The sequence below is a fragment of the Theropithecus gelada genome, chromosome 19 (assembly GCF_003255815.1).
Source record: "Theropithecus gelada isolate Dixy chromosome 19, Tgel_1.0, whole genome shotgun sequence".
Classification (NCBI taxonomy): Eukaryota; Metazoa; Chordata; class Mammalia; order Primates; family Cercopithecidae; genus Theropithecus; species Theropithecus gelada.
Window position 1 is genome coordinate 10,941,507 of NC_037687.1, and position 14,285 is coordinate 10,955,791.

The 14,285-nt window shown below is 52.7% G+C and overlaps 1 protein-coding gene across 1 annotated transcript in view; it reads right to left on the minus strand.

The window, feature by feature from the left end:
* Nucleotides 1-14,285, minus strand: part of KANK2 (KN motif and ankyrin repeat domains 2) — a 38,856-nt gene continuing 24,571 nt past the window's right edge. The window contains exons 7-13 of the mRNA XM_025367897.1: nt 13,447-13,688; nt 12,736-12,823; nt 11,014-11,233; nt 9,680-9,822; nt 6,709-6,909; nt 6,538-6,627; nt 1-2,304 (exon numbers count right to left, since the gene is read on the minus strand). Of these exons, the coding sequence (XP_025223682.1) occupies nt 2,251-2,304; nt 6,538-6,627; nt 6,709-6,909; nt 9,680-9,822; nt 11,014-11,233; nt 12,736-12,823; nt 13,447-13,688 (1,038 nt within the window). The 3' untranslated portion in view covers nt 1-2,250. The remainder of the gene's footprint in view (nt 2,305-6,537; nt 6,628-6,708; nt 6,910-9,679; nt 9,823-11,013; nt 11,234-12,735; nt 12,824-13,446; nt 13,689-14,285) is intronic.

Here is a 14,285-nt window from a genome sequence, read left to right on the forward strand (position 1 = left end):
TCATCAACATTATTGGTAGCTTTATTAAATTTGTTTACCTTCTAAAAAAACGATTACAAAAAAGAATACTTCAATTAAGTGTAATACTGGCTTTATGGACGTACCGTGATCAGAAAGTGAAATTAAAGCTCATGGATACGCGTGAGAAGAGAATGGGCACAGAGGCACGAGCCCAGTATCCCACGGAGAGAAGGAAGCGTAGAGAGACGCGTGGACCCACCTCAGGGGTCTCGCATTCCTGGGCCAAGAAGTTGCTTCTAAGAGTTTAAAATAAATGCACTGGCTGGCTCCAGGGATGGACACACAGGCACAGCACTCTTGTACCGCTTCTCAAAGCTGCCCAAAACTGCGTCCTTTCCCCTCAGACACCAGCAACTCATTGTTTCCAATCAGCTTTGGTTTTGTTTTCTCTGCAATTTACATGAAAATACCATCCATCCATCCATCTATCCATCCATCCATCCTTCCTTTCTTCCTTCCTGTCTCCTTTGACCAGCCAAGCCCTATTTTGTTTTACGTACATTCCCTTCACTAAAAATCAAAGCAAGCCAATCTACATCAAGCCAAGAAACCTACTTTTCTAAGGAGAGAAACCAGTGCTTTGCCTTCTTTAATGAACCTGCGAGCTCTCGGCGCTTTCTCTTGCTGAAATGTGGCTTTTAAAGCCTTGGGGGCTGAGCTCACTGGCCTCGAAAGGGCAGCGCACATATTTGGTTTGGAGCACACTCCTGATCACAAGGCACATTTTTAGAGGCTTGGAACCCTTCCCTTTCTGTTGCTCACCAAGGAAAAGGCACAAGAAAGAAAATGATGTGGAGATTCTTGGGGGACCAAAACAGGCCACGAAGGAAACTGTGAGCGTCTCTGGCAAGCTCTGTTTCCCGCAGGCTCTGTTCCAGGCAGCTCCGGAAAGCCTCTAGGTTGTTAAAAAGGCCAGCTGGCCCATGTTTGGTTTTCAGCAAAGCCCTGTCTCTTTAAGTTTGCGCCGGGAGGCCTGGGAACGGCCAACTTTTAATCGTGCACACATGGGGTTCTTGGGAGCTGGCCCTGCGTTTTGCCAACAAGCACATGCCCTGTTTTCTTTCCTTTGAGGAGAGAAATTCTGGAGTCCCAGGGAGGAACAGGACGGCCCTGTGACCATACTCCGGGGCCTGGCGGGGGGACACAGAAGTCACCCTGAGAGCCAGATTCTTTTCTTCGTCTCCAGGTCTGAAGGATTTTCTAGGAAAATTAACATTTGCCAAGACCTCCATGTGGGGAAGGGAGGGGTTTCTGGGTAATTTTTTTTTTTTTTTTTCTGGAGACAGGGTCTCGCTGTGTCACCTAGGCTGAAGTGCAATGGCACAGCTCACTACAGCCTTGACCTCCAGGGCTCAGCCTCCCAAGTAGCTGGGACTACAGGTGCGCACCACCACGCCTGGCTAATTTTCACATTTCTTGTAGAGATGGGTCTTGCTATGTTGCTATGGTCTTGAATGTCTAGGCTCAAGCTCTTGCCTTGCCCTCCCAAAGTGCTGGGAGTACAGATGTGAGTCACCACGCCTGGCTGGTAATTTCTCATTGTGAATTGGTTCCCTGTTAAGTCACAGAACTTGTCCTGAGTCCCTTCATTTGAATGAGGGTGAAAAGACTGAGTTTTCTGTCCTGGGTGACAAGGCCAGGATCTGTCTCGTGAAACAACCGGAAGAAAATTCCCCTAACAAAGCCGTCTAGAGGGGGGCAGTGGGCATAACACTATTCTATATCAGACAATTAAATGTGAGGGATGAAGGGTGAACCCCAAACTGGTGCGTAATAACACTTAGGATTAAAATGAAAATATGCAAGTTCCAGTGACTTTCAAATCTGTCAACAAATCCTAAGATTCCCGCCCCCTCCTGCAACACGGATTCAAAAATACAATATTTTTTTCCTCTCCCTCTTCCTCCATCCATAATTACCAGCTGATTGTTCTCAATGTTCTTCATAAAACCCACACCCCAGCATCAGCCCTGGCGCCAATGTATACAAGAATTTTGCTTCGGTCTGCGCTGCGGCCGCTTTGATCCGGGGAGCCAAGAAAACCCGCTTGGAGCTGGAGTCCTGTGGCCGTCGGGGCTCCCCCAGGGAAGCAGAGGGAAAGCTCGCTTGCCTTTCAGCCATGGGCCTTGGGGAGTGTGAGTGGGGTGGGCAGGGAGGAATGGGAACAGGGAGGAGAAGGGGACAAAGGACGGTTTGCTCCGGGGCTGGTGGCCCCCGCCTCCCTCACAGCTACTCTTCTGCCGAGGATGATGTAGGGCTCTCGTCATCTGACATTGGGGCAAACTGAAACGAGAAGCAGAATTCTTTTTGTTCGGGATCCTTTCCAATCCCCCGAGGCGCCGACGTGGTGGCTGGCCTGGTAGATATGGTGGGTAAGCAAGAGGGAGGCATGGCCCCTGGCCCCAAGGAGGTGGCACTCTAGGGGCACCGCCTTGAAGAAACAAATCATGACTGTGGTCGAAGATGTTCACCAGGGGTGAGGGATGCAAAGGAATGAGGGTGGACAGTGGCTGCTCAGGGAGGGTGAGGTCTCAGCTGACTGTGAATGGCATCAAGGGACCAGCAAGCAGGGAAGGGCATTCCAGGCAGTGGAAACATCACGTGCAAAGGCCCTGGGGTAAGTGCAGAGGGGTCGTGGCAATAAGGCCAGTGTGGCTGAAGGGGGAGAGAAACAGTCATGGGAAAGGTGAGGGTGGTTGTGCAGGGCCTGGTGGACTTTGGAGAGGACTTTGGCTTTTTTTTTTCTTTTTCTTTTTTCTTTTTTTTTTTTTTTTTTTTGAGACGGAGTCTCGCTCTGTCGCCCAGGCTGGATTGCAGTGGCCCGATCTCGGCTCACTGCAAGCTCCGCCTCCCGGGTTCACGCCATTCTCCTGCCTCAGCCTCCGGAGTAGCTGGGACTACAGGCGCCCGCCACCACGCCCGGCTAGTTTTTTGTATCTTTTAGTAGAGACGGGGTTTCATCGTGTTAGCCAGGATGGTCTCGATCGCCTGACCTCGTGATCCGCCCGTCTCGGCCTCCCAAAGTGCTGGGATTACAGGCTTGAGCCACCGCGCCCGGCCTTTTTTTTCTTTTTCTTTTTCGAGACAGTTTTACTCTTGTTGCCTAGGCTGGAGTGCAATGGTGTGATCTTGGCTCACTGCAACCTCCACCTCCTGGGTTCAAGTGATTCTCCTGCTTCAGCCTCCTTAGTAGCTGGGATAGCTGGGATTATAGGCATGCGCCACCACGTCCGGCTAATTTTGTATTTTTAGTAGAGACGGGGTTTCTCCACGTTGGTCAGGCTGGTCTTGAACTCCTGACCTCAGGTGATCCGCCTACCTCGGCCTCCCAAAGTGTTGGGATTACAGGCGTGAGACACTGTGCCTGGCCTAGATTTTTTTTGATTAAAGACAGGGTCTTGCTCTGTCACCAGGCTGGAGTGTAGTGGTCCAATCATAGCTCACAGCAGCCTTGACCACCTGGGCTCACGCAATCCTCCCGCCTTAGCCTTCCAAGTAGCTGGAACTATAGGCATGCACCACCACGTCCAGCTAATTTTTTTCTTTTTTTTTTTTTTGAGACGGAGTCTCGCTCTGTCACCCAGGCTGGAGTGCAGTGGCGTGATCTCAGCTCACTGTAACCTGCACCTCCCAGGTTCAAGCAATTCTCATGCCTCAGCCTCCTGAGTGGCTGGGATTACAGGCGCCCACCACCATGCCCAGCTAATTTTTGTATTTTTAGTAGAGATAGGGTTTCACCATGTTGGCCAGGCTGGTCTCGAACTCCTGACCTCAGGTGATCCGCCCGCCATGGCGTCCCAAAGTGCTGGGATTACAGGCGTGAACCACTGAGTCTGGCCTGAATGCTCCTTAAATACATCAGGCACACCCCTGCCTCAGGGCCTTTGCACTGCCTGTTCCTGCTACCTGGAAGACCATATGATTCACTCCCTAACTTCTCCAAGTGTTGACTCAAATGTCATCTCTTCTCTGAGGGCCTCCAATAGCTTCCCCATCACTTGCCATCCCACGTCCCTTGGGTTTTTTTTTTGTTTTGAGACAGAGTTTTGCTCTTGTCACCCAATGGCATGATCTCTGGCTCACTGCACCCTCTGCCTCCCAGGTTCAAGTGATTCTCCCACCTCAGCCTCCAGAATAGCTGGGATTAAAGGCATGTGCCACCACACCCAGCTAATATTTTGTACTTTTTTAGTAGAGATGGAGTTTCACCATGTTGGCCAGGCTGGTCTTGAACCCCTTACCTCAAATGATCCGCCCGCCTTGGCCTCCCAAAGTGCTGGGATTACAGGCATGAGCCACCATGCCCGGCCTCTTTTTTTTTTTTTTTTCAGACAAGGTGGCACTCTGTCACCATATAGTGATGCAACCACGGCTCACTGCAGCCTTCACCTCCTGGGTTCAAGTGATCCTCCTGCCTCAGCCTTCCGAGTAGCTGGGAGTACAGGCATGCACCAACACACCCACTCATTTTTGTATTATTATTATTATTATTATTTTTTTATTTTTTATTTTTTTTTTTTTAGACGGAGTCTCGCTCTGCCGCCCAGGCTGGAGTGCAGTGGCCAGATCTCGGCTCACTGCAAGCTCCGCCTCCCGGGTTTACGCCATTCTCCTGCCTCAGCCTCCCGAGTAGCGGGGGCTACAAGGCTCCAGCCACCGCGCCCGGCCGATTTTTGTATTTTTTAGTAGAGACGGGGTTTCACCGTGTCAGCCAGGATGGTCTCGATCTCCTGACCTCATGATCCGCCCGTCTCGGCCTCCCAAAGTGCTGGGATTACAGGCTTGAGCCACCGCGCCCGGCCAATTATTATTTTTTTTTGAGACGGAGTCTCGCTCTGTCGCCCAGGCTGGAGTGCAGTGGCGCCATCTCGGCTCACTGCAAGCTCCACCTCCCGGGTTCACGCCATTCTCCTGCCTCAGCCTCCCGAGTAGCTGGGACTACACGCACCCGCCACCATGCCCAGCTAACTTTTTTTTTGTATTTTTTAGTAGAGACGGGGTTTCACCGTGTTAGCCAGGATGGTCTCAATCTCCTGACCTTGTGATCCGCCCGCCTCAGCCTCCCAGAGTGCTGGGATTACAGGCGTGAGCCACCGCACCTGGCCTCATTTTTGTATTTTTGCGGAGACAGGGTCTTCCTATGTTGCCCAGGCTGGTCTCAAAACTCCTGGGGTCAAGCAGTCCTCCTGCCTCAGCCCCCCAAGATGCTGGGATTATAGACGTGAGCCACCACACCCAGCCTGATTGTATCTCTTACCAGAATGCCCACTCCACAAGGGTGGATACTGTTTTCTGTTTTGATCAGTGCTGTGACCACTGGGGACTACCCAGAACTGGGCCTAACACACAGCAGGCACTCAATAAATATTTTTCAAATGAGTGAATGATGACTAAGTTACGCATTTGGAACCAGACAGACCCAGGCGCGGATACTGCTGTGCCAACCATGGCCATGAAGCCTCTCTGTGACTAATTTCCTCACTGGGGCACTATGAAGGTTCAGCAAGCAGCTGACCATATCCTGACTTTATCCTTAGCATGGACCCCGTGCACAATCAGCTCTTCATAAACATCCGTCTCCTCTGGCCAGGCGCAGTGGCTGACCCCTGTAATCCCAGCACTTTCGGAGGCCGAGGAGGAAGCATGGCTTGAGCCCAGGATTTCAAGACCAGCCTGGGCAACAGAGTGAGACCCAGCCTCCACAAAGAATAGAAAAAAAATGGCCGGGTGCGGTGGCTCACTCCTGTAATCCCAGCACTTTGGGAGGCAGAGGCGGGCAGATCACTTGAGCTCAGGAGTTCAAGACCAGCCTGGCCAACACAGTGAAATCCCATCTCTACTAAAAACACAAAAATTAGCTGGGCATGGTGGTGTGTACCTGTAATCCCAGCTACTCTGGAGGCTGAGGCGATACAGGTTGCAGTGAGCCAAGACTGCGCCACTGTACTTCAGCCTGGGTGATAGAGCAAGACTTTGTTTCAAACAAAACAAAACAACTCAGCCAGGTGTGGTGGTGAACACCTGTAGTCCCAGCTACTCAGGAGGCTGAGGTGAAAGGATCACTTGAGCCCAGGAAGTGGAGGCTGCAATAAACTAAAATTGTGCCACTGCACTCCAGCCTGGGTGACAGAGTAAGACTCAGTCTCGAAACAAAAACAAGGCTGGGCGCAGTGGCTCATGCCTGTAATCCTAGCACTTTGGGAGGCTGAGGTGGGCAGATCACGAGGTCAGGAGTTCGAGACCAGCCTGATCAACATGGTGGAACCCCATCTCTACTAAAAATACAAAAATTAGCTGGGCGTGGTGGTGCACGCCTGTAATCCCAGCTACTCAGGAGGCTGAGGCAGCAGAATCGCTTGAAGCTGGGAGGCGGAGGTTGCAGTGAGCCCAGATCGTGCCACTGTGCTCCAGCCTGGGCGAGAGTGAGACTCCGTCTCAAAAACAAAAAGAAAAACAAATCTCTCTCCTCTCAGAGCCCCACCCACCCCACGCCTCTCCGGCCGGGTTGAGACTCACCGAGCATTTGATGTTCATGCGGGAATACAGCATGGACGCAATCTCACTCTGCCCTGCGTCCAAGGCCACCATCAGAGCTGTGCTCCCATCCTGCAAAGTATCCGGTGCTATGAATGACGTCCCCACGCTGTGCTCCCGCCCTCCCCGGGGTGCACCTGGTTGGAGACTCACGCGATCTGTGAGTGAGATGTCACAGCTGGGTACGGCCAGCAGCAGCCCTGCAATCTCCTTGTGGCCGTGCTCACAGGCGCACATGAGGGCCGTGGAGCCATCATCATCTTGCACATTGATGTCTGCCTCACAGGCCAGCAGGGCTTTGACAACGTCCACCCGCCCGTGGCTGACTGCCAGCATCAGGGCCGTCTGTCCTGCCTGGGGAGGGCAAGGAACAGGATTATGGCTCATGCAGGCCCCAGAGCAGGACACCCCCTGCTCTAGAACCTGCTGTAGCTCCCACATACTCTGATGGTGAAATGTACCCTCAACTCGCTCCTCTCCCCCTGAATCTCAAACAACCCTCCCACCACCAGGGGAGTAATCAATCCATAGAGACAGAAAGCAGATGAGTGGTTGCCAGAGGCTGGGAGAAGTGGGGGCAGAGGAAATGAGGATGAATACAGGTTTCCTTTGGGGGTGAAGAGAACGTTCTGGAACTAGATGGAGGTGTTGGTTGCACAACAGGGTGAATGTATTTCACGCCAGTAGGGCTTTTGGTTTTCTTTTGCTTTATTTTAGAGACGAGGTCTTGCTCTGTTGCCCAGGTTGGTGTGCAGAGGCACGATTGCAGCTTGCTACAGCCTCGACCTCCCCAGGCTCAGGCGATCCTCCCACCTCAGCCTCCCGAGTAGCTGAGACTGTTGGCACGCACCACAATGCCTGGCTAATTTTTGTATTTTTTGTATAGATAGGGTTTTGCCATGTTGCCCAGCCTAACTGTTCACTTTAAAAGGGTTAATTATTTTTTTTTTTTTGGAGACAGAGTCTCGCTCTTTCGCCAGGCTGGAGTGCGGTGGTGCAATCTCAGCTTACTGCAACCTCCGCCTCCTGGGTTCAAGCAACTCTCCTGCCTCAGCCTCCTGAGTAGCTGAGATGATAGGCGTATGCCACTACGCCCACCTAATTTTTGTATTTTTAGTAGAGATGGAGTTTCACCATGTTGGCCAGGATGGTCTCGATTTCTTCACCTCGTGATCCATCAGCCTCGGCCTCCCAAAGTGCCAGGATTACAGGCATGAGCCACTGTGCCCAGCCTAAAAGGGTTAATTCTGGGCACTGTGGCTTACACCTGTAATCCTGGCACTTTGGGAGGCCGAGGTGGGAGGACTGCTTGACACCAGGAGTTAGAGATCAGCCTGGGCAACAGAGCGAGACCACATCTCTAGCAAAAAAATAAATAAAATACAGCCTGGGCAACTTGGCGAAACCCCATCTCTTAAAAAAAAAAAAAAAAAAAAATTAGCCGGGCATGGTGCCACATGCATGCTTGTAGTCCCAGCTACTTGGTGGCCTGAGGTGGGAGGACTGTTTGATCATGAGAGGTCAAGGCTGCAGTGAGCTGTGATTGTACCACTGCACTCCAGCCTGGGTGACAAAGTGAGACCCTGTCTCAAAAAATAAAAAATAGAAATAAAATAAAATAAAAAGTTAGAAATAAAGGGGTAAATCTTATGTTTTGTGAATTTCACCTTCTTTTCTTTTTTTTTTTAATAGAGAGGAGGTATGCGGGGGGGAGCGTCTCTAGGTTCCTCAGGCTGGTCTCGAACTCCTGACCTCAAGCAATTCTCCCGCTTTGTTTTCCCAAAGTGCTGGGGTTACAGGCATGAGCCACCTTGGTGAGCCTCACCTTAATTTTTTTTTTTTTTTTTTTTTTTTTGAGATGGAGTCTTGCTCTGTCACCCAGGCTGGAGTGCAGTGGTGCGACCTTGGCTCACTGTAACCTCTGCCTCCTGGTTCAAGCGATTCTCCTGCCTTGAGTAGCTGGGATTACAGGTGCATGCCACCACGCCCAGCTAATTTTTGTATTTTTTTTTTTTAGTAGAGATGGGGTTTCACCATGTTGGTCAGACTGGTCTCGAACTACTGACCTTGTGATCCGCCTATCTCGGCCTCCCAAAGCGCTGGGATTACAGGCGTAAGCCACCGCGCCTGTTTTTTGAGACAGAGTCTCACTCTGTAGCCCAGGCTAGAGTACAGTGGTGCGATCTCAGCTTACTGCAACTTCTACCTCCCAGGTTCAAGTGATTCTCCTGCCTCAGCCTCCAGAGTAGCTGGGATTACAAGCAGGTGCCATCATGCCCAGCTAATTGTTTTATTTTTTAATAAAGACAGGGTTTCACCATGTTGGTCAGGCTGGTCTTGAACTCCTAACCTCAGGTGATCCACCCACCTTGGCCTCCCACAGTGCTGGGATTACAGGCATGAACCATGGCACCCGGCCTTAATTTTTTGAAAATGAAGCCACTAAAAAAATCTCTTGGAAATTAAAACAAAATTAAATCAATAAAGGTAAAGCAGAGTTATGCCTGCTATGGCCTGTCACAGCTCCCTGTTTTGTTCCTTTGCTATCTTCAGGCTGTTGGCAATCCCTCTCCTCACTGTCCCCAGTGGGTCCTGGCTTCCCTGCTCTTTTGCCCACACACCTGTCCATAAGCCCCAGTCACCTGCACAGTACCTGTTTCTGCTTCCCAACACACAGCCAAAGAGTGCGCTCAGACCAGGAATCAGGCCACGCCACTTCTGCGTAAACTCCCCTGGTGGTTTCCTGCAGCCCTGAGTCCAAACTGGCTCAACTCCCGGTGCTCCCTGAAATGCTTATGGCTTGAAGCACGGGCTAGTTAGTGAGCTTCAGGAGACCATGCCTGCTTGTTCACCGTTTGAATCCCCAGTGTCCAGCCCACGGAACCCAGCTGCTGCTCAATGAACTGTCCAGCAGGATGTGGGACAGGGTCATATTAAGAAAGGGAAGGACCCCCATATCCTCCACTCCTTCCAGTTTCCACAAGAAGGTCCTGTGTCAGAGACAGCCTGGCCATGAAGAGCAGGGCTCTGGAGCTAGACCACCTGGGTTTGGGCCTGTCACTCAGCCGGGATGTCATAAAGTAGGAAGAACAGCCTGGTTCTGCAGCAGCAGGGGGTCCCATACCTGGCTGGCTTTGGCATTGACGTCACCGAGCCGGAAGAGCTGAAGGACAGTCTCGATGTCGTCCTGGGTCTTCAGGGTGGCCAGAGCGGTGAGCATAATAGGGCTGTAGCCAGCACGGTTCTGTTTGTCCACCTTGCAGACACCTAAGAGGGGTGGTGTGAACCCTCAGACCAGGCATCTCTGCTAGTGGACTGCCCCAAGCAACGTGGGTATCCTGTCTCCTCCATCAGTCTAGGCATGCCCTAATCCCTCCCTTTTCTCAGAGGACCCCACTCTACCCCAGAGGCCTCCATCTCCATTGGGTCACCCCATTACACCAGGGGCTCCTAAAGTTGGAGACGGTCCCTCCTCCATCAGATTTGGGGCCCCGATGCTGGCATCTATATTTAGGGCTGAGACTAGGAACTGGGTCTCCCCCGTTAATTTTGGAACAGCCATTTACCCTCAGACTGGCCCATGTCTCCCCCATCAGATTGTGGGCCCTGAGTCCTTCATCAGCCTGGGAGGCTGTCTCCCCCAGTCGAAGAGGGAAGGGCAAGTTTCTTCCTGCCAAACCGAGGGCCACATCTTCTTTCTAAGCCCGAGACGTGAGGACGCATCCTTCTCTTAGACCAGGGCTCCAGAGATGTCGCCTCCATCATGCAGGCGTGTTTGGGGATGCTGGAGGGCCACATGTTTTCCTTAACATCATTTCTGCCTTTTCAATTACGCTGGCTAAAGGTAGGGCCCGTGCCTCCCCCACCAGACTGGGAAGGCAGTGTCTCCTCCATCAGACTGGGAGGACAGCATCTCCCGCATAAGACCAGGAGGGTGGAGTCTCTGCTATCAGACTAGGAGAGTTATGTCTCCCTCGTTAGACTGGGAAGGTGGTGTCTCACTCATTAGACTAGGAGGGCAGTGTCTCCACTATCAGACTGGGAAGGCAGCCTCTCCTCTATCAGACTGGGAGGGCCACATTCCCCCCACAATGAGCTGGGAAGGTGTCTCCTCCATTAAACTAGGTAGTGGTGTCTCCTCCATCAGCCTGGAAGGGTGGCATCTCCTCCATCAGACTGGCAAGGCAGCATCTCCTCCATCAGACTGGGAGTGCCATATACCCCCACCATTGAACTGGGAAGGCGCTGCCTCCTCTATCAAACTGGAAGGCTGGTGTCCCTCCACATCTGAGTGGAAGGTGGACTGGGAGAGAGGTGTTCCCTCTATTATACTGAGAAGGCCGCGACTCCTCCATCACCTTCCCCACCAGACGGGGAGGGCAGCGTCTTCCCTATCAGACTGGGCATGGCGGACAGCCGGCTGCTTTAGAGTCGCCTTGTCCTCCCCGCTGGGCTCACCGCTGTCGAGCAGCTGCTGCACCACGGGGAAGTTGGCATGAGACACGGAGTAGTGCAGCGCCGTGTTGCCGTTGCTGTCGGCGATGTTGACCACGTAGTCCAGCAGCCGCGCAGACATGGCCCGGAACGTGACCAGGTGCCGCCGCACCAGCTCGGGGTGTGCATCGCTGCGGCAGGCCAGGCGCAGCCACTCCTGCAGCACTGTGGTGTAGGCCACTTTCTGTAGGCGAGTCAGGTGGGAGAGGACATGAGGGCGGGGGAGGCCCACTGGGACACCCCCAACCCCAGACGGGCCCCCCTGAAGCAAAGCGTGGTGCCCTTGTCCTGGAAAAGGATCTCAAGGGAAGTGCAAGCGCTCCCAGAGGGAAGTATAGACATCTCTATCCCAATAAGATCCTTGGAGTGGGGTGTGGACTTTGCAATCCCCAACATGTTCCCCGAGGAAGGTGTGAGCACCTCCAGCCTGGATATAATTACTCTGTCTCTCTCTCTTTTTATTTTTTGTGAGACAGAGTCTCGTTCTGTTGCCTAGGCTGGAGTGCAGTGACATGATCAGGACTTACCGCAGCCTCAACCTCCTAGGCTCAAGCCATCCTCTCGTCTCAGCCTCCCAAGTACCTGGGACCACAGACATGCACCACTATGCCCGGCTAATTTTTTTTTTTTTTTTTTTTTTTTTTTTGAGACGGAGTCTCGCTCTGTCGCCCAGGCTGGAGTGCAGTGGCCGGATCTCAGCTCACTGCAAGCTCTGCCTCCCGGGTTCACGCCATTCTCCTGCCTCAGCCTCCTGAGCAGCTGGGACTATAGGCGCCCGCCACCACACCCGGCTAGTTTTTTTGTATTTTTTAGTAGAGACGGGGTTTCACCGGGTTAGCAAGGATGGTCTCGATCTCCTGACCTCGTGATCCGCCCGTCTCGGCCTCCTAAAGTGCTGGGATTACAGGCTTGAGCCACCGCGCCCGGCCCTCTAATTTTTAAAAGAATTTGTAGAGGCTGAGTGCAGTGGTTCACGCCTGTAATTCCAGCACTTTGGGAGGCTAAGGCAGGCGGATCACTTGAGGTCATGAGTTCGAGACCATCCTGCCCAACATGGTGAAACCCCGTCTCTACTCAAAATATGAGAAAATTAACCAGACGTGGTGGCACACTCCTGTAGTCCCAGCTACTTGGGAGGCTGAGGCAGGAGAATTGCTTGAACCTGGGAGGCGGAGGTTGCAGTGAGCCGAGATTACACCACTGCACTCCAGCCTGGGTGACAGAGCAAGACTCCATCTCAAATAAATAAATAAATAATAAAATTAAAAAAAGAATTTGTTTATAGAAATGGGGTCTCACTATGTTGCCCAGGCTGGTCTTGAACTCCTGGCCTCAAGTGATCCTCCTGCCTTGGCCTCCCAAAGTAACAGGATGACAGGCATGAGCCATCACGCCCGGCCCTGGTTATAATCTCCAAAGTCAAGTGTAGGTGCCCCAAAAGGGAAATCTGGATGCCCCGCCCCTGAAGCCCCCAGGAAGAACAGCAACCTAAGGCCAGGCTTGGCCAGTGAGCGTTCGTCCTCCCCATCTCCCTCGCCTCTCTCTGAGGCCCATTACTTGAGCACCACCCACCCCCAAGCTCTGGGCTTGGGTCTCAGGGTCCCCACTAGGCAGAAGCAGGAAGTCACTGAGGATGAGAAGAGGCCACGGGTGGGGTGGAGGTAGGAGTGCGGGTGGGGATCGTACCAGCTCCCGCTCCGTGAGGGCGTTGGGATTGTCCAGGTACTTTTCCAGGGCCAAGCAGGCTGAGATGAGGTCAGGGCTTAGCTCCATCCTGCCAGGAACAGACAAAGCAGGGGACTAAGTAAGCCCCCAGCCCCCTGCATTCTCCCCCAAAATCCTCACATCCCGCTGTGGTGCCTGGGAAGGGACTTGACATTCTGCACCACGTCACTCACACTAGGGTCACCGGAATGGTGGCATCTCAGACCCTCCTTCACCCAGGACACACATTTACATTGCACCCCAAGGGGCAGATGTGGGGAACATGCAGACCCCCAAGGGAGAGTGGACACCAAGCCAAAGTTTATTCCAAATGCCCACTGGCAGACGGAAAATATTTCCCAAGGGCAAATTTTTTCACCAGGGGAATGAAAAAGAGACATAAATAGAACAGGCAGGTAGAGGAAACGTCCCAAAGTAGGTGGGTGACTTCAGGATAAACTTTGGCAGGCCCCCCAAATCCTAACCCGGGCAGCCCAAAATACTTCCACCAGGCCCTTTAGCAAAGCCTCCAGAACTTCAGATGCCCAGAAGGGGCAAGTGCTTGTTTGCTAATTCAGACTAAAGTATGCATGACTGATAGGAAGGTCCTTCGAAGGGCTTGAATGGTGGGGTTTGAGGCAGAGGTCATCCACCCCCGGCCCTGTCTGAATCCCTCCCACCCAGAAAACGGACCTGATCTCCTCCTCCGTGTTTGATCCTGATGCCCCCTCAGCAGTGGGTATGTGCTGAGATTCTCGAGATAGCTGGCATTCCTGCCGGCTAGTCTTGGCCACGGCCGTCCCAGCAGGCCTGAGCTGGGGGGCTTCAGCCACACTCGGAACCCTCTCCCTTGGCTCTGGGGCCTCGTTCTCTGTGCTGTCGTTGTCTGAGATGTTCTCTGCCGTGCTGGAGTCCTCTGATGATGACTCATACCTGGGGAGGTACAAGCGGGGCAGGGGAGACGCTGCAGACGGGATGAGAAATGGTGGGAAAGGAAGGCAGGAATCCGGTGACCTGACCTCTGTGGGCCTCAGCTTCCCCATCTGTTCAATGGCAGTGTTGACATTCCGGGGCTGTGCCATGTGGTTTATAGCAACTGGTATACAGTAAGCGCTCAATAAACATTAGCAGTGATTGTGATCATGCTTGGGGGGAGAGGCACTGCTTTTCACCTGCTGCCCTTTGACACTTCTAGCATACCCACCCTCTTTTTTTTTTTGAGACAGAGTCCTGCTCTGTTGCCCAGGCTGGAGTGCAGTGGTGTTCACTGCAACCTCCACCTCCTGGGTTCAAGCAATTCTCCTGCCTCAGCCTCCCGGGTAGCTGGGATTACAGGCGCCTGCCATCATGCATGGCTAATTTTTGTATTTTTAGTAGAGACAGAGTTTCACTATTTGGCCAGCCTGGTCTCGAACTCCTGAATGCAAGTGATCTGCCCACCTCGGCCTCCCAAAGTGTTGGGATTACAGGTGTGAGCCACTGCACCCAGCCATATCTCCAGCCTTTTTTTTTTTTTTTTTTTTTTTTTTTGG